The 27,511-nt window shown below is 42.9% G+C and overlaps 1 protein-coding gene across 2 annotated transcripts in view; it reads left to right on the top strand.

Moving 5' to 3' along the window:
* Nucleotides 1-3,695: 3,695 nt before the first annotated feature.
* Nucleotides 3,696-27,511, top strand: part of PRRX1 (paired related homeobox 1) — a gene marked incomplete at its 3' end in the record, with an annotated part of 67,805 nt that continues 43,989 nt past the window's right edge. For both annotated transcript variants that reach the window (XM_084250855.1, XM_084250856.1), the window contains exon 1: nucleotides 3,696-4,308. In XM_084250855.1, the coding sequence (XP_084106981.1) occupies nucleotides 4,068-4,308 (241 nt within the window). In that variant the 5' untranslated portion in view covers nucleotides 3,696-4,067. The remainder of the gene's footprint in view (nucleotides 4,309-27,511) is intronic.

Raw genomic sequence — 27,511 nt, 5'->3', positions numbered from 1 at the left:
TTGCAGGGTCTATGCCTGAATTTTTGATTCCTTGGGGTCTCTCCCAGAGCGTCTCTTCAGCCCACCACTTGCCCTGACTCCCTGAGGTGATGTACAGAGCAGGGAGTGGGGTGGGTAGGAGTCAGGCTGAAGGGCTTTGGGGCTTGGATGCTGCAGCTAAGGTCTTCCTAACACCCTAGGAAGGAGCCACCTTTCTAAAGAAAGAGCCCCAGTGGCCTCCATAGATTTGGGGAGGAGGGGGGAATCACCCCTGAATGTCAAGAAGCTACCCTGCACCTGCTTTGAAACCCTGTCCTTACACCAGCCAACATCCCCTGGGCTCCTTGGGAGTCTCTGAGTTCCAGCTTCTTGCTAAGGAAGACATTTCTACCACTCCTCACCCCACCCCTGAAGTCCTCCAAGGCTACCCTGTATCCTGGGTCCTGGAGCTGGCCCCTGGACCTCAAGTTCCTAGAGCCACAGAAGGAGATTTGCTGCCTGCAGGGATCAGCTGGGCACCAGCACCTGGTATTTGGGCTCTCAACCTGGAATACATTTTAGAAAATATCGTGCACAGAAATTCACTTAACATTATATGAATTCATATATACACACATCCATACCTACAAACACACACACATATTTGATCGACAAGTGCCAGGAGAGTGTGTCTGATGTTTTTGTTTAACCGTTTGAATCCTACTTGGTCTTGGTATGACTGGTTGCTGTTATATGAATGACAAATGGATGATAAAAGCACGCCCGGGTCTCTGGAGAACATGGAGGACTATAAGTGGAGATTTCCAATTATATTTCCCACTACCCTCTCTGACCTGTCTTCCCAGTGGTTACCCCTCCATCTCCAACAAGGCTGGCTGCACAACCTTACAAGGCAGTTACCTCCGAAGTGAGATGGCTGAGTCTCCAGGAAAAGCCACTTGTCCCTGCTGTCAGAAGCCCCTGATTGCTTACTCAGACCTTAGCCACGAAGGGCAGTTTGGCCCGGGTCAGGGAAGAAAAGAAAGGTTAAATTGTGACTGTGTAAATGAAGTAGGAGAAAGGGGAGCGCTTGGGCCTGCTCTCTTGGAGAGATTCGGGGAGGCTGATCCTGCTTGGGAACAAACCCAGCAGAGCCTGGCGCTGCGCTGAGCGAGGGGAACAACAGCCCCTGGGTCCTTTCACCTTAGCGCATCCAGCAGGACGCGGGGAGAAAACCTCTTTGCGCGATTAAGTCGTGTCGGTGGAGACGGTGGGGCCGACACGTGAGGCGCTCAGCTTTGCCTCCCTGAAGCAGCGGTGTTGGAAACCCCCGCGGAAGGCACCCCAGTTATCAGTGCTCCCCTGGGAGCGGAGCCCACCGGTTGCGCGCCGGCCTCCCACCAGCATCCTGCTCGCGTGCACGCCGCTCGCACCGACCCAGACGCCGTCAAGATGTTTACTGCTCGGAGCCGGGCCCGCTGGGGAGACGCTGCGAGGGTGCGGCGCACCGCTCGGCGCTGGCGGGGCTCTGGGCTCCCGGCCGGGGGTGCGAGCGAGCGGGGAGGGGGGAGCAAGGGCGAGGGGATGGAAGAGGAGGGGGGAGTGGGTGGCTAATGATGAAAAAGTCTCCTCCAACCCGGCTCCTTAATTAAATGCATGGAAAGAACCGAGGCGAGCACATCTGGTTTCAATCTGCAGCCCTTTGATGGCATCAAATGTTCTTTTCCCAGATCAGGGCTGGAAGTGCTGGGCTAACTATGGCCGTTTGGAGCCCAGAAACCATTCACACACACTCGGACCCTTCTTCCTCTCCTGTCGAGTCACTCCGTTATAGGAGAGAGGAAAAAAGAAAAGGGAAAAAAGTCTAGTAATCAAGGGCGTGTGTGCGTGTGTGTGTGTGTGTGTGTGTGTGTGTGAAGAACATAAAACGCCACAAATAAGCACTTAATATATTACTTACTCGTCATATAGTAACTCATTTCTAATGAGACTATTAAAGTTGTTACTAAATTCCAACAGGTCATGAAAAAAATCGCTCAGCACCTCTCTGTCCTCTGTCAAATTAGGGCTCAGCAGACAGACGACAGAGCATTATCCATAGACATGGGAGTGAGTGTGTGTGTGTGTTGGTGGGGTGTTCCTCCACCCCCCATCCTTAGTCACCCAGTCTGGGCCCTGAACTTCGGAGAAATGTCACCCCGCCGCTCACTCTGGGAGTGCCCCAGCTTCCTGGGCATCTGGTTAGCATGACCCTTTTGGCTTAGCGCGGTCACCTGGGAAGCGACCTTGGCTGCACCAAAGAGGCTAAGAAATTGGCCAGGGTGAAGGGAGAGGGGAGCAATTACGATAGACTCCTTGAGTTCTTTCCTGCAGCTAAATAGATATGTAAATGTCTACCTGCCCTGGCCAGGGGCACCTTAGCAGTGCCCTAACCCTGGAATCCACTCGGTGCCTTCTAGATCTCCCCCAATCTGCCTTCAGTCCGCCGAAGAGGCGTGGGAGAGCCTCCCATTATTATCGCTCCTGTTATTTTATTACATTATTTAATAGGCTGTCTCTACCGAGCCAAATATAACCTTAATACGTTCGCTTTCTCCCTGGTTCTCTCTCAGACACTCCTCCACCCCCAGCCCCAAAACCGTTAGAACAGCAGGAAACATTAAAAAAAAAAAAAAAAGAAAGAAAGAAAGAAAAGGGAGAAGAAAATTTGATTGAGATAGTTGTGGATTTTTTCCAACAAGTTTCCCTGCAGCTGTTATCAAAACATGCAAATGAGATTTTCCAACAGGATCTTCAACAAATCTGGAGGAGTTAATGCCGAAGCAAAATAATCAGCCCCGTTTGAAGTGACTGCGGGTTTCAGTTTGTCTTTTCTCCGCGAGATACTATAGCAGGGAAATGATAATTAGACCTTTACTTTAAAAATCCGAAGGGGCTCTCTGGCTTTCCCTTCCCTCCCGTTGCTCTCCCTCCTCCCTCTCTCCCTCCCTCCCTCCCTCTCCCTCTCTCTCTCTCTCTTCTCTCTCTCTCTCTCTCTCTCTCTGGCTCAGATGTTGGCAAAGGGGGTTTTCTTAATCAGACTGTTTTTTGGTCCGAGGGAAAGGAGGAAGAAGGAGATTGTGTTGGAGAAAGGGGTCTGTAAAACGTCAGGCACGGCACAAAGGCTTTGCCACGTAATTACAGGCTCCTATTAAGTCGAGATCTGCCCTCCCAGGGGTCTCCAATTTTCTTGTATTCCCTACAAAGCCTCCTCTGCATGCCAGTTTGTGCCTTTTGAAGTGCCAGAGAGCTTCTTGATCCAACTGAGAAGGAAAAAGGAGCTCAGCAAGAAGAGGGGGAGAGAGAGAAGGGAAAGGGGGGAGACCCACCACCACCCCTCTTCGGACTCTTGAAGCCCTTTTTTTTTTTTTTAACTCCTTAGGAAAAGTAAAGTGAGAATCCTGCTCTCCAATACATCTGCAAGACATCACCCTCTCCTCCTGAAACTTTAGTCACTCCTGAGAATCCACAGGAGTGCAGAGAGGGGGAACACTTTTCTTGAAGATGTTTTAAAGCTGGAACAAGCCTTCTTCTGTTGGTGCTTGAACTCTTGCCTGGGAATAACTTTTTTAACCTTAAAAAACCACTTTGATTCTTCTCTCCCACCCCTTCTGCTCTCTTCTTCTGTTTGCCTAACTCCCCCGCCCTGCTGGCCTCCTCCTCTCCCCCTTATTATTATTTTTAGCGTGTGCGTGTGGACGCTTTTGGAGAGCTGGAGGGGATTTTTTTCCCTCCTGATTTGAACATAGGGTGATTTTTTAATTTTATTTTTTTGGTGTGGATTATCTCTTTGGACGGAGCCGGGCTTGGCCTCGGGAAAGCAACCTAGGCTGAGGAAGGCTGCTGGTACAGGACTCTGTGCTCTGCAGAAGGGGGTCCCCCCCCTTTCCACTTTTTTTTTTTTGTCCATCCCCTTCTCTCTCTCTCTCTCTCTCTCTCTCTCTCTCTCTCTCTCTCTCCACTCCCCCCTCTCTCTTCCCCACTCGGCTCCTCTCCCCCCCTCGCGCCCACAGCGTTTGGTGTTGATTCGAGCGGGAAGAGGGGGGTGGGTGGGATCGGAGGGGGAGACCATGACCTCCAGCTACGGGCACGTTCTGGAGCGGCAACCGGCGCTGGGCGGCCGCTTGGACAGCCCGGGCAACCTCGACACCCTGCAGGCGAAAAAGAACTTCTCCGTCAGTCACCTGCTAGACCTGGAGGAGGCCGGGGACATGGTGGCGGCGCAGGCGGACGAGAGTGTGGGCGAGGCGGGCCGGAGTCTACTGGAGTCGCCGGGACTCACCAGCGGCAGCGACACCCCGCAGCAGGACAGTGAGTTAGGGGCGTCAGCCCGCGGGGGTGTGTGTCGCAGACCCAGGGCGGAGGTCCGAGCTGGGCGGCTGGAGGCCGTCGGTGGCCGGGGAGAGAAAGTCGGGACGTGGAGAGGCGGCAGCAGTGGCAGGCGCCAGGGCCGGTCCCGGACTGGGGGTGAGGGCGAGAAAAGAGCGCTCGGCAGAGCTCGTACCCCGGGGCAGATTCGGGAGGGGAGCGCCAGGGTCCCGCCGGCAGGGTGAGGGACTCGTCCCGCCGTGGACCTTCGCCGAAGTCCGCGGGGCTGCCCCTTCTTCCCGGGCGAGCAAGGCAGAAGGAGCTTCCCGAAAGCGAGACTACGGGGCTGGGAAAAGGGTGCAAACTCGGGGAGCCCTGACCAATTTGTTAAAGAAAGCGGGTTAAAGATGCTGAATCGGGTCGGGAGGAGTTCTCCTGAATCGCAGTTTGGGAGCAGACCAGACCGAGGTGCAGAGGGCACCGCTCACAGGGAGCCAGATCCGCGCCGCTTTGGCCGGGCGCTGCGCCTGGCGTCCGAAGCCTGGAGCGTAGGGTCCGCGCGCTGGGGCTCCTGGCGTGAGCGGCCAGGGTAGCTCTAGGCTCCCCGCTGTTGCCTCCACCTGCAAGTGGTAGGAGACCCCCGACAGAATCAAAGGTCTGAATAACTCAGGAAGACTCCGCCAGAGCTAAGGGAGTGCCATTAAGGGTGAAATCCGAGCTTCCATAGGGCAAGATCCCACACTAGAGAGAGGTGTGGGCCTCTTGGTCGCCCAACGCTGAACCCGGTGTCACTCACTACTGGCCCCCGAGACCGCCAGAAAAGTCCATGCACCATCTCCCTTCCCCAACGGATTTGCCCTGCAAGGAAATCTCGCCTTGCTTGTCAACCTAGGCAGCTGTAAAGCATGACACAGAAACCTCCCAAATCTGTAACAGACCTGTCACCTGACTCATCCCAGGTAACATGGGTTTGATACTTCCTCCTTGAGGCTGCAAGAATCTGAACTCGGCTGGAAATTCTAGAATATGGCAGCTCTCTTCCCTTGGCATTATTTGCTGACTGTTATTTTGTACAAGTTTGAAATCTGTAGCACCCTCCGGCACTCTGTTTTTTAAAAAAAGTTTGCCAATCTCAGACACTCAGAAAATAGATAGAAAAAGCAAACTAAACCTAGAACAATTGGAAGCAAGACCTGGGCAAAGGGGTGGGAGATCAGCCAGCTTGGCTGAAGCGGGCCACAGGGAGAGCTCCTCTCTGGGATAGGGCTACAGTCCTACTCCCTGCTTCTTTGGTTGAGACCTGGGCCCCCCCTCAGTGTTTTTTAGCCATCAGTAAACTGGGGCTGATCGGCCTTAGCTCTAGGGTGGTGATGAGGGCTCTGACTTGAGGAATCTGGCCTTGCCTGTCACTAGGGAAAGACCCCGGCTGGAAGGAATAAAGACCCAGCTTCCCCAAGTCTAAGTAATGGCTCGGCACAGTGCAGAGACAACCCGGGCTGTGGAGGGTATTGGTGTTTGCATAGACACTCTTAGCTCCAAGAAAATACACAAGTTAATATGACCAATTTATTGCAATACTAGGGAAAACTGAAATATACAAAGACTAAGGAGAAGAGTACACTGAATCTCCATGCCCCTATCATCTAGCTTCATTAATTCTGCACATTTGCCATTCCTGTTTTTACTAGTAATTATTAGCCACAGGATATCAATATTCAGAGAGCTGAAGGTTGGACTCACAAAGAGCATTTGCTATTTAGGGTTATCAAGAAACTGCTGCATAGAAGACCAGGGTGGGGCCAGAGAGTCTAGACAGTGCCACTTTGCCCCAAAAGGAGCAGAAGGATGTGAAAACAGTCCCAAGGTCAGAAGCTACAGCAATCCCAGGCCCAGGCTGGCAGGGGCAGATACCAATTCAGGCAGGACTGGAGGGATGCTGATTGTTCCTGTTGTTTGGTGAATGGATGCCAGGAGAAGGAAGCTCAGGTTAGTGGTCCCTGAGCCTGGTAGGGGATGAGAGTGGGGCTGGAAATTGCCCCAAGTTGAGGCTGAGGTGACAGGCCATGGCAGAGAAGTGGCCTGGGATGGCTCCCGTGTGACCTGGGCCTGCCATAGCCCAGGGAGCATGGAGCATGTGGAATCCACCAGGCAAAGGGCAGCAGCAGCAGGTGAAGTTGGAAACTGTGTCCCAGGAAAAAGGAAAAGATCTCCAGCAACTGCTGGCTTGATCTAGGGCACTTCTCTGAGTTATACGGAGTAGCAAGGCCTAGTGGGAAGTGGACCGCCCAGAGGAAACTGAAGTTTGGAGCCCAGTCAGGGAGAGAATGTTTGAGGAATGGTAGTTGCATGACACAGTGAAGTGACAGCGACAAAGTGACCTCCATCTGGGACTGGAGAAGGAGAGCGTGTGTAGACACATACACACACACATACACAACCAGGTCTCACTTTTCTTAGAAGGCCCTGGTCTATTCTTCTAAGAGACAGTTGCTACTTTTAAAAGTGATATTTCTTCATCCTCCTACCCCATTTCTGGGATGAGAATAAGAGAGTTTGGTAAGTTGGGCAGTAGTAGTGTCCAGGAAAACCATTTTCCCTTAGTTCTTGGGCCTGTGTAAGGGACTGCTGGGGAGGCTGTTATGAACTACTTGGAAGTCAAGACCAGAGGAGCCTCTTTGAAACTCCAAGCCCATGAGGGACAGAGTCTATTCCAGTACAGGAACTGATCACCTCTGTTGGAGCATTGGGAAACGTTTAAAAGATGTTTATTTTTTCCAGCTATAGGGAAACAGATCCTTCCGAAAATTTCCTTTTGGCTGAAATTAGTAAAATAGAATCCATTTGCACCTGCAGTGTTAGTTCATTAATATTGCACATTTTCAAATTACAGCCTGGCAGGAACTGAGCAAAGAGGAGTTAAGTATTGTGCAAAGGGAGGACTCCTGGCTTGCTGGTCTCCTGTAGTCCCCACTGAAATTTTGCTTCCCCTTGTTTGATATTCAACCCACTTTCTTCTCTGTGGAATGATTTCTTTCCTCTCTTACTCTTTCTCTTAGCCCAGGAAATTTCTCAAGCCTCTGGGTTTGAATACCTAGGTAGTATTTAAAGAAATGGTTTTTAGGCACTGTTAGGAATCCAGTGGCTAATGGGGGACTGTGGAGTGTGAAGGGGGATGGTAGAAGGGGGTAGTCAGGGAAAGGAAAGAGGAACAGGTTATAAAAATAGGTAGACCTATTCCTAGGAGGACGGCGCATCCCGCTGTCATTTCTTAATCTGTACTTCTGCAAACTCTTAAAAAAAAAAAAAAAAAAAAGCGCCTGCTTTCCACGTTCCCAACCTCGAAATTAGTGAAACCAGATTGTCTTAATAAGACCTTTTGTTGGAAACACATGTAGTCATAAAAAGGTAGACGGAAAGTCAATTAGACACGCGCGCACACACGCACACACTCACTAGCCCGGTGCTAAGTGTGCACCGGGCGCAGCTGGGCCCCGGGGCTGCGCTGGCCGCAGATGCAGAAGAGCGGCGCGGGAAATCCATTGGCCACAAAGAGAGAAGTGTCAATGCAGCGCGTTGGAATCGCCTTTACACTCCTCCCGGCCCAGCTCCGCTGATTCCGCGTTCCCAGAGAAACGCCCGGAGCAGTGGGAACATTCTCGAGGGCTCTCCCCAGTTGAAATTCTCATCGGAATACCATTCCCTGGAAGTCCCAGAGTGCAATAGCTGGAAGTCAGTTGCCAGTCATTTTCTTAAGCGGCACCATGCTGGGACCCCAAAGCCGGAGCTTGGGCAAGCTCTCTGAATTCGAATTTCAGTTACCTTTATTTAAGGGGAATCGATGCAATATATCGTTTTAAGACTAGACTGGAACTATTTTCCGTTTAGAGAAGGCAGTGAAAACCAGGATCTAGGGGGTGGGTGGTGGTGGTGGGGTCACTCAATTCCCAAGGGCGAGTGCTAAGACCAGAGAAAAGGTGGCAAATCCTGTTTATCTTACTTGGAGAGGGCAGGGGCCTGTATGACCTCTTAGTATTCTGAAGAAATTGTCAGTCTTGTGATCCCCATACGCTTTGAATCGAAAGCTTGGAGATGGCAGTGTCGGGAAGGTGGATTTGTAAAGTCCAAAGCCCCTGTCGATCAGTACTCCCTGGGGCTCCAGATCCCCCAACTCTAGAAAACAGTGAGTCAGTGCCTCCACCCTTCGGTTCTTGGAGGAGCCGCTTTGCAGACTCCGGGGCACCGCACTTTAGGCGTCAGGCAGCTCTGCATATGGGCTAGGCGACCTCTACCTTCAGGTCAGAGCTCCGGGCATTAGGCGGCAGCGGTGGGTCATAGGGGCCTCTGTAGTTCCTTCCTCTTGCCAAATGCTTCATTTCAGATTTTACAATTCGAGTAAATAAATCATTTCCAAGCCTCACGATGTCACTCCCCTCCAGCCCCTTGCAAAACCCCACCTAGCAGGTTCAGAACCGAAGACATCTTCCAAATCTACTGATCCAGATCCACTTAGGTCCAAGCTTTGAATGTTTCTTTGGCCCGCGGCTACCTCCGGCTCCCCTTTTCACTTTTAAATAGTATCTGCAGATTTTCAACCTGGAGGACCTCCAGATCAATTTGATTTTTTATCTTAAAAGATTTGTTTCTTTTATAACTCCTTTCCTGTACCTTGTACCTGCTCCCTCCTTCAGCAGGCCGACCACCAAAACAGCTAGTAAAATACCCATTTCTTTCACGAAGGCGCCAGGGCTTGGCGCAGGTTTGTTTCAAATCCGTGCGCACTAGTCCTTGCGCAGAGACCCCGCGAGTCTCTGCTGTTGGCTGTGCCCTCTTTCAACGACTCTGGGGCTATGTATTTATTTTTGCCCTTTAGGAGAGTTGGTGTCAGCAGAAACCCGTAGGAGGCACAACTTCTAGAAATTGGGAGTGTTCGCAAAAGGAGATTAAGGCTTGCCTCTTACTTATTTAATTGCAGGGGGTGGAAGACTTTTGGGGGAACACCTCCCCAAAAAAATAAAAGTAAAGCGTTGGGACTCAGCATCCCTCATCCAAGCCATTTGTAAATTCAATCAATAGAATCCTTCTGGGAGTATTTCTCCCAACTAGAGATTAGACATTTACAGGAAATGTTTGAAATAAGGACCCAAATCCCTATGGCCACTTTTACAGATCTACCTGTGAGCACAAGCCATTGTAAACTGATTGGGTGCTTTTTGTCAAATTCTATTTTAATTTGGGGCTGGTCCAGTCCCATTTCAAGGTTTTGGTGTCCTTTAACTTCCTTTTCAACTACATAAGAGGATGCATTCTGCATACGTCAACATCTCACTATTGGAGCACAAGAATTTGTAATCTTGAAAAATCAAATACCTTTGTAAGCAGTCTAACAACACTCAAACAAAAAGCACTGCATAGAGTAATAGTAACATCAACAAGTAGCAGGACCGCCTGTTCTCTAAATGCTGTTTCCTATTAAATCAGTAAATGGGGAGATACATTGCAGAGATAGCCGAGGAAGGACAGCTACAGGTTTTTCAGGGCCAGGGGGCTTGTTGTTCACTTGTGGAAGTTTGCGAATCCTCCTCTCCCTGTGTTCTGCATAGTACTAGATTTTTGGCATTGTCATTTGTTGAGGCAGCCTGGAGGAAGCAGTATTACAGAGAATTGTGCACTACGGCTTTTAGATTTAGGTCTAAAAATGAAAACCCCTGTTGATGGAAAAAAACCTGGGAAGCCCATGAAAAGGGCCATAGTTACACTAGAAAACAGGAGGAAACAAAGGCACAAGTGGTGGTTGGGGAAGGAAATTTTGTGAAAGAAAAACATGTCAGAAACAATCAATCAGGAACACAAGTGACTTAGATGAGTCTGAAGTCAGAATCTAAAGGCTCTTACTCTTCCTGCAGTTCTCACATCTAGCAAGGATGTCTAGTGGCCAGGATGCCGTCCTGAGGCCCTAGCCCTTTGCTGCACCATATAATCAGAGCATGCTAGTTTCCAAAACTTGGGGGCTTATTTATCTTGCTTTTTTTTTTTTTTTAACCATTGTTGATAACCGCAGGCTCAGCTCCAAATGAAGAGTAAGTTTGGAAAATGTGTTTGATTTGATATCCCAAGGTCCAAGTTAGAAGAAAAGAACAAGACCGCTAGTTCATATTTTGTTTACTCTCAAGAGTCGTTTGCAGGCAGCTGTATACAAAGGAGATCTTACCAGGGCCTGCTGACTGTCTGAATCTTATCTTTTGGGTGAAAGGGAAGTGAATAGGGCAAAAATTCAGTGAAGATTTTGAACTTTTAAAACAGAGCCTCCAGTATCTTAGATTGCAGTGTTCTCCATCTAGGCAGGAACAGAGATGAAAATACCCCCACTCCACCACCCTATCCTTGTTGTCTCAGTTCCAAAAGTGCTGCCCTGACACCCCCCAATCCCCCCAACCCATGCTTTGAGGGGTGGAATTTGCCCAGGAGCCTTCCTTTTATTTAAAGCCTTCTCCCTCTCAAAGTGGACAAATTCCTGCTAGGCTGGACTGGGATCTACCTTCCCTTCCAAAACCCTTGATCTCCAGCAGGGGAGACAACATGTAGAAAGAAACCCTCTATACCAGTAGAGGGTATATAAAAGATGGGGAAATAATAATGTTGTGAAGACAACCCAAGGACTAAGCGTACACATGTGTTTTAATGAAGACATGGACGTAGCTGGTAGCTTGCTGTGTTGTCTCTCTTGAAATGAGGGAGATCAGAATCCCCAGGTGATCAGGAAGGAACAGAAGGGGAATGGGACTAGGTGACTCTGGGTTGGAAGGCACTAAAGCTGGTGGCTATGTTCCATGGAGTAAGAGAGTGTTCTTGTGAAGGTGGATGAGGCATTTCAGCATATGAGCTCCTGGTGTTTGAAGAAAAAGGGGGGGAAGGGGGGAGGAACTGAAGGAGCTGCTGTAATACTGCCAGAGAAATCCTGATGTTACCTGATAGGCCAGACCATTGGCCTCCTTAGAACTAGGCCCTAGGGTTTGGGCAACCCCCTTTTCCTCAAAGGAAGAGCAATAATAGCTCTCTCATGTGGTATGTGCCTGCAACTTGGGCACCCAAGGCCATTTCCAATCCACAAATCTGACTCCTGGTCCCCACTGGTCCTCTCATTGGGCACAAGAATTTTAGGGGACTTTATAGGACAAATGAGGATAATTTCTTAACCCTCCTCTGTAATCTTGGGATTTTTATTGCTCTCCTTACAGTAGCGTGACATTGGAAGCCAACAAGTCAAGGTAAAAATGGGACCAAAAACAAATTCACAGGATGAATATTTTGTCTTCTTAGCATAGACAGTGGTTAATGCATACTTTCCAGGATTCTCTAAGCTTGGGTGTTTACTAGAAATCAGAAGGCCAGAACTGTAAGGGAAATTGCTTTCCCACATTCGTCTGAAGGTAGAACTTTTACCCCTTTCATTTAATTTCTTATCATCAGTCATGTCATTATATTTCAAAGAATTTCACAGTGCTTGAAGATGGTGTGTAGTTATAAATAAGCATAAAAATAGATGAATGTTCCTTCCAGTACTCTAAATATATATGAGGGAGGCCATATCTTTTCAAAAAGGATTCAGATATAAACTTAAAGGCCAAGAGGATCAACTCAATCAGATTTTGAGCCAGAATATGCTAAATTCAATCAGCTTGTCTATAGGCAAAGTGTAAGGCCTAGACAGTTCCAGGTATATACTGAGAACTACATTTTCTCAAGTTTCTGTTTTATTTATCTACACAAATCCAGTAGTTGTCTGCAGAGGACTTGGTAGAATGGACTTAGGCCTGGTAAGTGATAGGGGAATCAGTATCCTCGCCTCCTGTCATTGTCTACCATCTTTTTCTTCTGTGTGCTTTGTTTGCACTGTTTGTCTATCCAAGATCTGTTTGCTGCAGAGAAAACTGGTGCCCAAAACCCATAGGACATCTTCTAAGTACTGTTTTCTAGAATTCTCAGCAAAGGAAGGATTGTTGAGTTCTTATTTTCAGGTATTTTTCCTCTCTAATAATTCATTTTACAGTGGCCCACTTAGTGACTTCTTGGGGATTAAGGTTTGGAGAACTGGTTACCATTCTGTTTATTTTTCAGGTATATGAAAAACTTATACTTATGTTTTTCTTAAGTATATGAAATTGAAAGTTCCCAGTGAAAACGAGTATTGAATCTAAACCTTTAGACACAGGCTTTGACATATATCACCTTTAAGCCCAACTGGGAGGTGATATTAAATAATTATGTATGGCATGAATTTCCTTTCTATTTTCCACCAGTATCATTTCTCTACATAGAAAGGTCATTTAGGACTGGGACAGCTGCCATATTGTTGCGGGTGCTCAGCAAATGCTTATTCAGTGATATAATGCTCCCCCATCTGCTTAGCTCCCTCCTCTGCTCTCCCCCTACCCCCATTCTATATCCCTTGCCCAGGAGATTTCCTCCAGTCCTATCATTTCAGTACCATCCATACATCAGGGAAGATGCCCAGGTCAGAGCTTCAAGGCCTCCCTGAGAGGAGCTACCTATTCATTTAGGCACCTACCTCTTCATTTGACATTTCCATGTGAATATCACAGCTGTTCTTGGGTATTAAAAACAACAAAACATGAGTTCCCTTTCCCCAATCCAATTCTCTTAAAACTTTTTCTATTTTCCTGTATCACAGCATGTGATGTCTAGCTCAGAAATCTCAGACTCATTCTGGACTCTTTCCTTTATGCCTTTGGCTGGTCCATCTGCAGATCTCAACAAACTTACCTTCTAAAACCACTAGAATCTATCTCCTTTTAAGGTCTCAATAATGTCTCATCTCCACTCATGTACCAGTCTCCTGACTAATCAGTTCTCCCTAGACAGAGTGGACATAAAAGATGCTGAAAGAATATTTGCTGAATGAATGAATGATGAATGCTAGTACTTTCTTCTAGAAGCACATTTTAAAAAATCACGACCTCTCTACTTTAGAATTCACAATTGCTTTTCATTCCTTTCTATAACAAGACCATATTGTTTATCATATATCATTTTAAAATACACTTTATAGTCTCTATTTCCACACATGCAGTACAAAACTGCTTCACAAATTTTTCCTAGTTTGCTAGTTAGGTTTTGGACATTTCCTCATATGCTCTAGTCTCCCTTCTGCTTTTCTGACTTTTGATCCTAAATGTCCTTGCTCTGCACCTTTTTTTGCAACTCCTCCCCCCAATGCATTTCAAGGTTCTTTTTCCTTCCTTTTGACACCTTCCTTGATTGTTTCATTTCAGACCATGCAAATCCCTTGTCTCAATGCTTCAAAACAATGAGAACTTCTACAAGTACTGCTTATTTATTTTCTAAATATTTTAGGAATGTTAATTTACCCTGAGAATTTCTTAAGACTAGAGACTTTGTACAGTGAGGCATATTCCCAGTGTATATAGCACAGTTGCAATAAACAAATAAGCAAATAATTTGGGTGTATAATGTGGTTCTACTAATTTTTTTTAAATCTGCAAATAATTTTTTAAATTATCGGAGCAATACCAAATTACAATACATGCCCACTTTAGAAAATGTATTATTTTCTAAGTGGGAAAGTAAAGTCATCTATATTTTACTACCACAGTTGATGTTTTGGTGTTAAAATATTTCCTTTTAAATCAATCTTGTATTAACACTAATGATTACTGATTTTTCTTTAATCAATGGAGGAGTCTTTAATCCCACTTTCAAAAACTGTGCTTCCCCCAAATTAAGAAAGCACATGAACATTCACCTCTTGGTCTTGTCAGAAACACACACAACGAAGCTCCTGAAGAACTGTGAAAATTGTGACATCACCGCTGTCCCCAACATCCTGAAGTTCCAGTGGGGATATTTTCAACAGACATGTCCTTTATAGTAAATAATTTCTTTTTTCTTACTGCTTGCTCTAGCTGGGAAACTTCCGTAGACATGAACACATGTCTCTTTCTGAAATTGGAAAAGCCTGTATGATACCTAGAGGACATTCTGAGACCGCAGTGAGAGAGTTGTCACTCAAAAATTAGATTCTGTGTGGTTTAGTAAGGAGGAATGTGACAGAGTGAGTGGGGGAGAAAATATCTTAGGGGACTGAAAAGTTTCTTCTTTTCTTTTTTCTGCAGCCCTGGGCTCCTGGGAGGTTGACTTCATAACCCTTGTTTTATAGACAAGATAATAGAGAACCCCTGCCCCAGGGTTTCAGTCAGTGATAGGAAAATTTTCTATTATTAGAGATTCCTGGGTCTTGAGTTTTCTTTTATTAAATATTTTAAAACTCATACATGCTTTTTGTAGAAAAAAAGGAGGAAATGATTTTTTTTCTCTGTGCCTAATATAATAATGATCAGGTAGGTAAGTAACCTGTTCCAGGACATGGCAGTGTATTCTAACAGAGGAAGAAGCACTTAAAAAAAAATGTGTTTACCCAGATATGAAAGTCTAACGTATTCCAGCCCTTATTTAAAGTGATAATTACAGAGAAAATATAAATTGTTATTGTGAAGTCTATTTTAAAATTGTTCCCAGGCAAGCTGACATTAAATCATTTGCCTGATGAACAAAAATATTTTCTTTAGGGAAAGTATTAACAAATGATACAAAAATCACACAGAGCAAAATTTTATAGTGATGAATTATATCTACCTTAATAATTAATCCTCCTCCTTCTCATGAGAGAGGGGGTGTAACTGAGAGAGTCATCATCATTTTTGAGAATTAAAAACCACACTTGCCCAATAAAAGCTTCTGCAATTCCCCACAATGCCTATTTCGAAGAGAGGAAGGAAAGAGAACCACCCAGAGAGCTCTTTGCCTATAACCAGATGTCTGTTCAGCAGCTATAATCCTCAAGTTGGAGGGAAGACCACAGGATGAATCCTCAACACATTTAAGAAATAAAATGCAATTTAGTTCATTAATCACGAGACTGAAATCTGCAGTTTTTCTACACATATTTCAAAGACTGAATCCCTTCTGACAGGAGAAACAGAAAATAATATCTCTGCACATTTGACTGTTATGAGTCTGTTCTTAGCTTCCCTCAGGGAAGAGTAGATTTTTCTGGGTGTGATCATTTTTACTAAGAATATATGGGCTGCTATTTAAATTTATATTTCCCCCCCTTTGAACTAACATTCGTCTTTTCCTGGACTATGAGATTATCGGTTTTCTGCACTGTTTTGGAATTTTTGGTTTGGGGATTCAGGGCTACCTTGAACAGGCATGGAATTCTAGTTGTTTTTGTGTAGGACTTACAATATAAACATTTAAACTGAATTATACACTCAGATTGCTGGCTTATTTCATTCTTCCCCCTAGTTATTTGTACAAATTAATGAATTACTTTGTCTTAAAGGATTAATAACGTGAGCAACAAAGTGAGATAAAATGTGAAACTGCTTCACAAACTCTAATATATACCAGTGCTATTGTGTTTTATAAAGCCAATTTTAAGTAGATAAGAGTAACATAATTACTTTCATTTCATTTACAGTTAAGAAAGCTACTATGAAGCGACTTGCATCTTTCTCTCCTATTCCATTTAATTATCTCCCTTGTATTCCACCATGTAGATGTCAACCAAATTCTTTTAAATGCCTCACTGTCTAGTGAAGGATCAGGGAGAGCAGTATCCTGCTTTATAACACATCCCCCTGCTACACAAATCGCTTTTAATTCCTCTGGCTCATAGTCTTTGTTGTGAAGTGGGCATGAACTGCAGACTAAAAATAAATAAATAAATACGACTGCTTTTGTGAAAATACTTGAGAAATAAAGGACTAGATTTATGTGCATTATTATTCCATAAGGAATAAAATGGAGACTTTTCTAAATGATCAAGGAAAATCAAAATATAAGAATGCATTTCAATAAATTTGCACCCATCCTTCAAAAAGAAAGTTTAGTTTAAACTTAAGGACATTAGGAATTTCAGAGTAGTCAAAGAATTCAGTGTTAAATGATAATTCTATAATTTATTTATTGGCTGTAGAAAAAATTGGGGGCCTTGATTTCTTCTATAAAATAACACATGAATATCTGTATGCAGTTTTGTTGTTTGGAATAATGAGATCATGGACAAAGACCCCGGTACCCTACTTTCTATCCATGGAGACACTCAAGTAAATGCTTACCCTCTTCCTGCTCTCCTTTTCCGCAACAACTCTGACAAGTATCACTTATTCCAGGCTCGGATATATATTTCGTGTGGTTTCTCAGTGCATGTTGGAGGTCATTTAATGTCACTGAAGCTAGGACTATTCTCATCCTCCAAAAATCACAGTCTTAGGATATGTCCCTACTGAATGACTAAGTACACACCCGTTTTTGATCTACATTTAGCAGCTGATGCCTTATGATTTTTAGTGACACTATGAGACCACACCATAAGTGCTGGCAGATTGAAGAATCTGGCTCATGAATCCCTGACCATGGTTTTCTCCTTCAGGACACCCTTCCCACTGTGCATGAAACAGCAATGCAAGTCCTTTGAAACTCTGAGATGCATCAACCCTTCGCATTCCCACTTGGCTATATCTGTCACTACAGACTTCACAGCGACTAAAGAGGAAAAACACTCTTGACCTCCCAATGTAGCCCCTGAATTTTATGCAGAATACAGGACATATGCTTAGAAAACCAGAGAATTATCACAAACCAGGCATAGCACTCTGTTTCCAGGAGTGTGAATGGATTATGTTCAATTTTCTATATAGTATACTATCTCCAACATAGCACTGTCTTACTCCTCTGAGATTTCTGTGAGGTTTACTTAATTTTATATATGAATAATACTCACCATGTTAGCCATGATTATACGTGAAGTTGCCACTCTTTTGCCAACTTATATTTTCTAACCAGCTGAGTAAGATAAACATCTGTCCTCAGCTGGATAGCTGACCAGCTTTCCTATCTATTGCTTAGAGATCTGATAAACCTGGAAGACGTATAGACCTCATTTTAGTATCATGAATCCCCCAGGGTTATTTATTTATTATTAGTGAATTAGTTAATTGCAAAACAATAAAAAATTAAATTTCTGACATTCTTTTGTAATAGATCAGCGTTCCTCACTTTGGGGTACATTCAGAGAAAATGTATATCCATGATTGAGGCACACTGACAACAGTTCATTGTAAGACTGGTGTGCTTGTGGTCTAGGAAGCTGAAACCATTTACCTGATGCTTTATGCAAAAGAAGAGCATATGACCTCTGTGGGAATGAATCAGAGATTATAAGCCCCGTCAGGATCAATTTTGACATATGGAAAAGTGTTTTGTTGTTTGCTAAAGATGTGTGTGTTTTACCATAGAACATAGTCTCTAATAAGGGTATAGATAACTAATTAGTATTCTTCCTTAGAGAGCATAGAATCCCTCCTTATTTAGGAAAACTCCTTTGTTTCTTTTTTCTTCATTACTTTCTTTGGTCTATGTCTCTTCATATACAGTTCACTGCAATAATTAAAAGAAGAGGGATAAATAGAAATAACAGATGATCTGATTCTTTTCCTGGTTGCTTATAATCTAATCCTAAATATTTTAAAGTATGATGCCTGGTTCACCTGCATCAGAATGAACGGTCTTAAAAACAACTCCAGAACACCTATCAGGCAGGTGTTCTTACAATCACTGGGTTAAAAAAGTTATTGAATAATGTGATTGAACCAACAAGTGGGAGATTAAAAAAAAGAGACTTGTGATCAAGTGCTTTCGAGGTGCCTGGCACTGTGTTAAGTGCTCCGCATAAAACAAACAAAAAATAGTTTGAGGCAATTATTGGTGGTTGTGAAAATCCTAACTATGACTAACTTTAGGTGATTCTTATCTCAACTCTTCTAATAAAAAAATGTGTCAAAGAAGAGCAATCTAGCACACCGATATTAATATTTCCAATTTAAAATTAGTATTAAATAAGTTTTCAGATCAAAGTACATTATGTTTAAGAAGTTACAGTATTTTTTCTTGCAAAATCCTTTCTTTCAGGTGGTTGATAAAAGATACTTTTCTAATAGCTGTGCAATCTTGTATGTCTTCCACACATCTGAGAAAACTAGGTTTTAATTTACTCTTTTTGTTCGACACTGACTTCAGGAAGGTTGTATTTGAAATTGCAATGTAGCTTTTTCAAGTTTTACATATTTAAAGATAAATTTATTCCATTGGTGTGGTACTAGATTTGGCATATCCTGAAGTTATTTCAAATACTGCCTTTTAAGGTGTGCCCAAGAACTTTTGTCCTAAATGGATTTTCTATTAAATATCAGGCTTTGTTTTCCAGTTAAGGATCTATAATGTATAGATTGCTGTGGAGTTTGTGGAGGGACAGGGAAGCCTCTAAATAATAGTCTATTTAACCAATATAAAAGGAGCTACACTTAGAAAAGCAGGATTAGTGTAATTTTAGAAAGTTTGGAGGAAGAGAACAAGAAAGGAGGGCCCTTGCAGAGATAAGAAGGACAAAAATTGAGGGGAGATTTTTCTGGAACCATATCTGCCACAGGGACCTTTGCTGAGGTACCAACCCCTGAGCCCATCTGGGATCCTTTGGTGACATGTACTTTAGTGGTTTATGACATCACTGGACCCCCCTTGGTGGAATTACAACTTCATAATTCACAGTTAGCTGTTGTTTATTTTATATTTAATCATTTGTGGAGCACACTGGCAGCACACCCAGGGGAACTATGTGGTTATGCTCCTGCAGATCTTGTTGTTGCATAATTAAGTACGTCAGGAGTAATTCACCAAGTGTCATAACAACCCATATTTCAGACCTTGCAGATGCTGGTCTTGGTTGTGATTGTTCTGAAAGTTATTCTGACTGATTCACCTTCTCAATGAGTTTCTCTTTTGGAGGAACACTCACCATCAACGGCTGGGCATCCTGATTTAAATAGTTTCCTGAGTAGCAAGCATAATGCCTCCATAGAATGAGTATCCCCCTGTGAGACTGACTTCTGTAAATAACTGCAAACTGTAGTTCTATTTCTATTGACCCACAGGATGTAAAATATATTGATAACAAAAATGTCTCTGGATTAACAAAAGAAATATTTTTTATTAATCTATTTGTATTTGGCTGTGAGGCTCAGAAATGACCCATTTACCTAGAAGTCTTGGGTCTTTCAATAGGAAAAGGAAACTAAAGGAATGAAGTAAAGATTGATTGAGTACCCATTGAAAGTAGATATTCTTCAGGGTTATTTATATCCCTTTTAATAATGCTAAGTTCTGGGGCCTCCTTGGTGGTGCAAGGGGTTAAACACCGCACTATGAAGAAATCCGCAGCCTCTGTAGCACGAGTTCGATCCCCGGCCAGCCAGGGAGAAACCCACATGGCGAGGCAGACCTCTCCTGTGTTGCCCGCTCCTCCCCTCAGCAGTGTATTTCAGTCAATCTGCCTATTCTGTTCCCCACTCTGTCTCTGGTGAATCCTCTCAACCTCCCCCCCCCCCCGCACCTCTGGCCTGTACCTCAGCTCTTGTATGCATAAATAAATAAATCTTTAAAAAAAATAATGCTAAGTTCTGGATATTGTCACCTTCTCCCCCCGTTTACAAATAGGGCTTTGAGACTCAGAAAAAACTTAGCAACTTGTCTGAAATCTCAGAATTAGTTGGTCACAAATTCAGAACATGTATGGATCTTCTTGGTGCCCTAAGTTTCCATTATCCTATTACTTATTCTTCAAGGGATGGCAAATGGGAAGGAGATAGTTGAATTGAATGTCTGTGACATTTATTCACAGAAACACAGAAATGTAATTGTGGTACTAGAAGGTGTATGGGGGTCACACAAGTGAAAAATGCAAATAAGTCTTCAGAAAATTTAATCAAAGAAAATGCCCTGACAACACTGAATACCTCAATGACAATTAAGCAACAAAACTGAGGTAAATGTGAACTTGAATGAAATAGTGAGTTAGAAGATAATATTACAGGGCCTCCCCCAGTGGTGCAGGCGCTTGAGCGCAGTGCTGTGAAGCTGTGTGCAGCTTCTGCAGTGCCTGTCGATCCAGGCCAGCCGGTGAGGGTCCCACATGGTGCGGCAGACCTCTCCTGTCCCACCCGCTGCTCCCCTCAGCAGTTTATTTTGTCAGTCTGCCTGTTCTGTTCCCTGATCTGTCTCTGGTGAATCCTCTCACCCTCCTGCAATTTTGGCCTATACCCCGGTTCTTGTATAAATAAGTAAATAATTAAAAAAAAAAACCAAACCTGGTATCAAATAAATCTGTATGCTTAAAAAAATATATAGTATTACAGAAGAAATTGGGTAAGCCAGAGAGCCTTCCTGTACATTAGGAGTTAATTTTGATCTTAGCTCTGACTTTGAAGATACCACCCAGCCCCTCTGAGCTACAATCTTATAGTAGGAAGAATAGCAATATTTTGGGACAAATCTATTGATAATTGAGTCAGAAATATGTGGATATTCCTTACTTTTTTCCACAGGAGGCACAAAGCTTCTAACTTTTGTCAGCTTCTAACAATGGATCAAATACAGAATTAAGCTATTGAAACAAAATGATAGTTTTTTTGATGATAGTCTCTCTTGCTATAATAGTGCTCTTTTATCTAAAAATAGTATTTTATTCAAAAGATACAGGTATTCTGGTTATTTGGAACAAGACATTCAAAAGTGGTGATTAGCTTCTTGGAGGTCTCCAAAAGACTAGGACATGTATGATATAGATAAACTGAAGTGAAGATGGAAACAGCTAGAATGTGACATCCTGGAAGAAGTGGCTTTGAGACTCAGTAGTGAGGGGGAAATAATGTTTTTCCCTCTTTTCTGGAATAGGACCAGTGTTGGGAAAAATTTAGAAATAGAGAAATTTACTCATGGGGCAGCCTTCTTTAAACCCACCCCCTGACCACTGGTGTCTGAATGATACTGTGTACTCACCCTTCATAACCCGGCTACATTGCAAGTCTTCTTTAAAAATGCCAGTGAGGTGCTGGTGCTGCGGTCATCCTACTTACCCCTCTTCTCCAGACTTCCCTGTGAAGAAAATAAATACATAGAGCAGTAGCTGACTAGGAAATAATGTACTGAATTGTCATCTGGGCAAACACCCAATAAACTCTGGACCCCATCTTCTGGCTCCATCTTTCCAAAAGAAAATTGAAGGCCTATTGTTAAGTCAGTTATAATGGCAGAACAGATACCTATCCCACTTTTTCTCTCACTCATTTTCTCATATGTGTGTGTATTGCACATTTGCTTACCAGTCTTTATCCTAGGGCCAGGGGATGAATAAAGCTTTGAAGAAATCAAATTGCCCTTTCTGATAAACCTTAAATTCTTCTTCAAAAGAGAGGCAATAAATAAGTCAATAAACAAACAACTCAATAAGTAGTTCAATTACAAACACTGATAAGTTTTGTAAAGAAAATGAAACTGGCTTATTTTACCAGGGATATGAGTGCAAAGGAGGAACTAGCCATGTGAGCAACAGTCAGCAGACATGAACAGCAAGTGCAAAGGCCCTGAGGCAGGAACAAACTTAATATGTCCAAGGAGCAGAAAGATCAAGGTGATTAGAAGATAGCAAGAGATGGGAGATTGCTAGGTAAGGTAAGGTCACAGGGGTATACATGGGTCAGGCGATAGAGACCTAGTTGGTAACTGTGAAAAGTTTGGTTTATATTCAAATTCTGATGGCTTTGGGGAGCTATTGAAGAGATTTAAGTTGTTGAGTTTTATAATCTGATTTATGTATTTTTAAAAAACAGCATGACTGCTATATGAGAAATCGATCTTAGGGGAGGAAGGAAAAGCAATGAAGAGGTTATTGCAACAGGCCAGGTGAGAGATGATGGTGTTTTGAACTATACAGATGAGCAGCTGAGCAGCGGGCCAGGAGGCTCACAGGAGCCAGCTGAGCTCAGTAAGCAGAAGAAGTCTTGCCAGGAGAACTAACCCAGGGTGCTTGCTTTCTTAGCCTCACCTTTCCTCTGGTTCAATACACAGGATCCCTGTGAATCTTCCAAGGTTTTCCATGGCAGGGTCCCTGAGAGCAGCTGACAAAGGAGAGGGAGTGGCTGGATGCAGTGGGGTGTGAAATGGGAACAATTTTTTTTTTTGAGTTTGTTATTTGAACAGTTAGAGCCTGTAATTCAGGTACTGCCTGTAATTTTCCCAGAAAGGAAGGGTTCTGTTTTAGGTTCTGTAAAAGCAGTCTCTTTGTAATTTAGCAAAATATCCAAAGGCAGCATGGCTAACAGCTACAATTCAGATACGTGAGGATTTGTGAAACCGAAATATCCTATGAAGTTAGTTGGATTTCCTAGGCCAGACTTCCTTCCCTGCAGTGTGTGTGTGCATCAAGGTAGCCAAAGGTCAGAAATCATCCTGTAAACAACAGAATAGTAATCATGGTCCACATGATCTGAAGTCAGACCATTTTACATACCGCTAGTCATTCAGCTGTAGTCATTTATTGTATTCAGAACCACGTACGGTGCTCTGCAAAATACTAAAGTAGCATCTGACATGGCCTCTTGCTCAAAGAGCCCATTATCTGATTGGTAGGATGAATCTAAATCTGGGTTTTCCATAGCTGACCTTCAGGTTAACCGAACATGTCCACCTCCCAGGCCATCTGGCTTGCAAACCTGTGCCTCTATTCCCTGTCACACAAAGGTACCTCAAGAACTAGCTCAACATTTCAGCAGCAGCTCCAACCCAGTTCTGTCCCTAATTCTATAAACCTGTTTCTCAGGACAGATATATTGTCTCACAGGAACCTGATCATGTCTCTCCCTCTGGCTCCTCATAGATGGAATTTTCTAAGACCAAGAAGTGACTCTAGACAGTAGGTAGAATTTCCAACCTGTAAAGCACCATGAGCTAGAAAACTCTCAGAAGAAAGTTTGAATAGTACATCTTGCTTTTAAAGATGGCTTGATTGAACCCCTATGCTGTTAGCATTCTTGACCAAATAAGTCAAGAAATATCTCACTGCTTCATCTTCCTCAGCATATTTTTTGCTTCAATATATAGCAAGTTTAATACATTAGTATTAATGTATAGTAAGTTTAATACAAAATAAACTATCCTACTGAAATTTTTCTTCTTTCCCATCACTAAGTTTGAAAGACCAGAAAAGTATGATACCTAAGGAAGTTTACTTATGGATTAAAAGATGGAGTTTTGGGACCCATGAAAGATGGATAAATATTAGTTGGAAGATTACCACATCTTTAAACACTGTTGCTTCGTAAACTTTACAAACTTGAACTGTAAGATAGGATTAAAAAAATCCACAAAATTTCTCAAAAGAGATTGGAATACAAGAAATGTTTCATAGAACTACTGATAGATTAACTGGCTCCATCACTGTCACTGATATGCCTGCTTTTCCATTTTGATTTATAGACTAGCTTTACACTAGAAATATCATTAGTCAATTTCTATACTATTAAAAGACTTTTCTCCCTTCCTAAATTGCTCTCATTGTATCGTAGTATTTTGCCCACTGGAATTTCAAGATGCAAGATGGCATTCACTGCTTTTTATGGAGCTTGCAATATTTTTGCTCGTATGAAGTTATTTATTGTGATTGTTTTGCTCATTGTGTATAGAAATAGTATGCATAAGATTTAAATAGATTGCTCAGTTTTTCCTCAGGATTCCAAACCTCCCAGCACTTTTCATATTTCAAGTTACTTGACAAATGGTGTTATTGTCAGCATAATTATAATTATACAATTATATCTTTATTATTATACAATTGATGAAGCAACCCATGCAGAAAATTCTTTGGAAAGTATTTTATTTTATTTTTTATGTATATATTATTTTATTTTTGTAAAGATTTATTTATTTATACATACAAGAACTGGGGTATATGCCAGAGTTTTGGGGAGTGAGAGGATTCACCAGAGACAGAGTGGGGAGCAGAACCGGCAGATTGACTGAAATATACTGCTGAGGGGAGCAGAGGGCCAGTCAGGAGAGGTCTGCTGCACCTGGAAAGTATTTTTAAAGAAAGATTGGACTCCAAGAAAACTGAACCTTGAAACAATTTGATAGTCTTTTGACTCCCATATTACAATTTTGTGACAATCATAGAAACAAAATAAATTTCTTAGCATCGGGGATCTAGTCAATATTTTTCCTGAGGCTGAAGTATTGGCTTTAAACACAGCTTATTTGAGGTCTTGTTAGACTTAGTCCTTCATTTGCACTTCCTCTAAAGTCTTAATTGATGATGGTGAAAAAAAGGAGCAGAGGAAATTGGGTCAGGATAAGCTAGTTTATACATTGTGGCTGGAGCCAGTAGCCCTGCACTGCTAATGAAAGTGGACACAGAGAACAGTTTGAGGTGGACCTGGCCAGTGGTCTCGAAGGCCAGTCATATTCAGCTCAGGTTTGGGAGTGCTTATGAAAGGGTGACTCAGGTCTAGACGAGCAGCTGACTAGGGAACAGCTCAGCAAACCTCAAAGGCTGATTCCGAGCCAGGGGAGTTTTTATGGCACTCTGCAAGACACATTTATAGGGAAGATGATTTGGGAATATAAGTGCTTTCACACAGACAGGAAGTTTAAAAAGCATTTATCTTGATCAAGAGAGAATAAAAGAATTTGGAATTTGGAATCACAAAATCTAGATTTCAGTTCTGCCTCCATTTCTGTCTAGTGTACCACTCCTAGCCTCTATTACCTATCTGTAAAATGGAATGATAATGCCTGCTTGATTCTTTTTATCATGGAGTCTTGAGGGGGCACGAGGGGGATGAAAGGATGTATATACTTTGAGGTAATCAACGTGACTATAAAATTCTAGTGTAAAAGAGGATAATAAACTGCTAGGTATTCAGAGGATAGATAGTATTATTATTATTGTTTTTATTATTACTATTACTATTGAGGTAACATTGGCTTACATCATGGTACATGATTTAGAGGTATACGATCACACTCTTCAGGTGCGTCAACACACCACACCCACCACCAAGGCACCCATTGTCCTCCACCATAGTCCATTGTGCTCCTTCCTCACCTTTCTCATCTCCCCCTCAATTCTACAGTCAGATTTCCAGTGCTTGTTATTGCTTTGGTTTTCTCTGACCTCTGTTTTGTTTTTCTGTAGTCTACATATAAGTAAAACCACCCAGTTTTTGTCTTTCTCCTTCCTTCAGACTGATTTCTGCTTCGCACAATCCTCTCCAGTTCCCTCTAGGTCAAAAATTTATTCTCATCCTTAGCAAAAATACATGAGGAAAGGCTTTGTGAACAAGGTAGCATTTGAGCAGGTGTTTGAGCATCATAATTTTTATTTTACAAGTCAGAATATTGTGAGTTAAGAACAATATAAGCACTAAGTGGGAACATTTCAAATGGATTGTACCTGTTCAAATCCACAAGAATCTTTCCAAGCTGAAGGGTGAGGCCTGTGAATACCCTTGGCAGTAGTTGACATTGCTTCATTCTGTTACAGTTAAAAATATAGACCCCCCTCCTCGCCGCCTCCAGGCTGTCAATCTGGCATCTTTCACCAGCATTAAATTCACTTAAAAATGATTTGAAACAACATTGCATTAGAAAAAAAAAAAGTCTGGTAGGTTTTCAGTCAAAGGTACAAAAAACAAGTTGCTGTTTGTGTTCCAGATATTTTTAAAAAATATGGTCTGGTGAGTGGAGAATGGCAGCTTGGAAAAAAAACACTGGCCTAGAGAACCCTAAGAGGGCAAAAGGGAGCAGTTCTGTATTTTATAACCCAGCTTTTCTTCAAAGGGAGCTATGGAGGCAGAAGGAAAGAGAAGTGGGGAAGAGAGTTTCACCTTCAAATAATCCAATGGTTTTCAGCAAGGTCAAAAGTCTGAGAGTTGGGTGGTACCTTGGGGAGGGGGACTCAGGAAAATGTGACCTGCCAAGGTCAGCAGTTTCTGACACTCAAATTCTAGCCTTAAGGGGGGTGCGATTTGATGAGAACAGAGGAAGGGGTGGCATGAACAGATGACATTTAGCACTGGGGTTTCAGCCTTGTGTTCAGTCAATTCCATGAGAGACATTTCCAGAACAAACAGTCACCTCTTAATTACCTGCACATGGATTTCCCGCTTGGTGGAAACATCAGTTGACATCGCTCACTTGTATCCTGCAGGGTTATTTCATTTCATTATCAGAGTCCACACTTGCAGGATCCAAAATCTGGAAACTATGCCTGGGCAAGGCTCATTGGAAGCACATACCTCCTAGTAAATAAAAACAAAGAAACTATATAATATTTTCTAAGCATACATGCAGAAGGTTTTTAAACTACCTTTGGTTTTGGGGAATGGAACCAATATTCATTGAACATCTTCTAGATGGTTATGCCTGACTTCTCACTGTTAGAAAAATCAACAATTTATGGGACACTTCTCCAACCCCTCTCCAAGTGCTCACCATGTAAGCTTTCCTATTAAATGGTAGTCCCTGTTACGAATAATATAATGTTAAACCAAAAGCATGATGCCTATGATATTAAGTGCTTTAAAAAAAAACAACAACTCACCTTGACCATTTACGATTTTTGCTTTATAAGTCAGGATTTTGTGCAGGAAGAACAACATAAACACTAACCAGGCAAATTTCAAACCCATATGTAAAAGCTGGTATTTAAATAATGAAGAAATGTTGGCATCATGCATTTATGGTCTGTTGGAGTCATATTTGGTGAACAAGTCCCTTGAGACTAAAAAATGATTTGGGTCTACACATCTCCCTTTCTAACTTCTCAAAGGACGGTTTTTTGGAACCTCAGGGATGCCCCATACCTTTGTGAATGCTTTCCTGTTTTAAGCCAACAGCGGAAGAGCTGTACTTGAGACAGCAGCAGAACCCAGGGACTGAAAACATTGTTCATTTTCATACAGTGTTTGCTTTCTCCTCTCACCTACTTATTTTGAGTCACTCCCTAAGCTTCATCTTCTTTTCTCTAAATTCAGATTACAGTATCATCCATGTAGGCTTGTTGTTCAATGAGATAATGTACTGATGCCTAATGACGTGCTTAGCATGTAACAAATGCTTGCCTTGCCCAATGGAAGTTCTTTTTTAATAATAAGTATTTGATCCTTATTTTACAATTCAGCAGACATTGTGGAGTCCTTTATCACTCAGCCATAAAAACCGAATGGATATTTCCTTGAAATATTTGTAAACATCTGGAAACAATTTAGTCTGA

The sequence above is a fragment of the Talpa europaea genome (genome assembly GCF_964194135.1).
Source record: "Talpa europaea genome assembly, chromosome: 12".
Classification (NCBI taxonomy): Eukaryota; Metazoa; Chordata; class Mammalia; order Eulipotyphla; family Talpidae; genus Talpa; species Talpa europaea.
The sequence above is the reverse complement of the archived record's forward strand: the minus strand, read 5'-3'. Positions and strand labels throughout refer to the sequence as shown.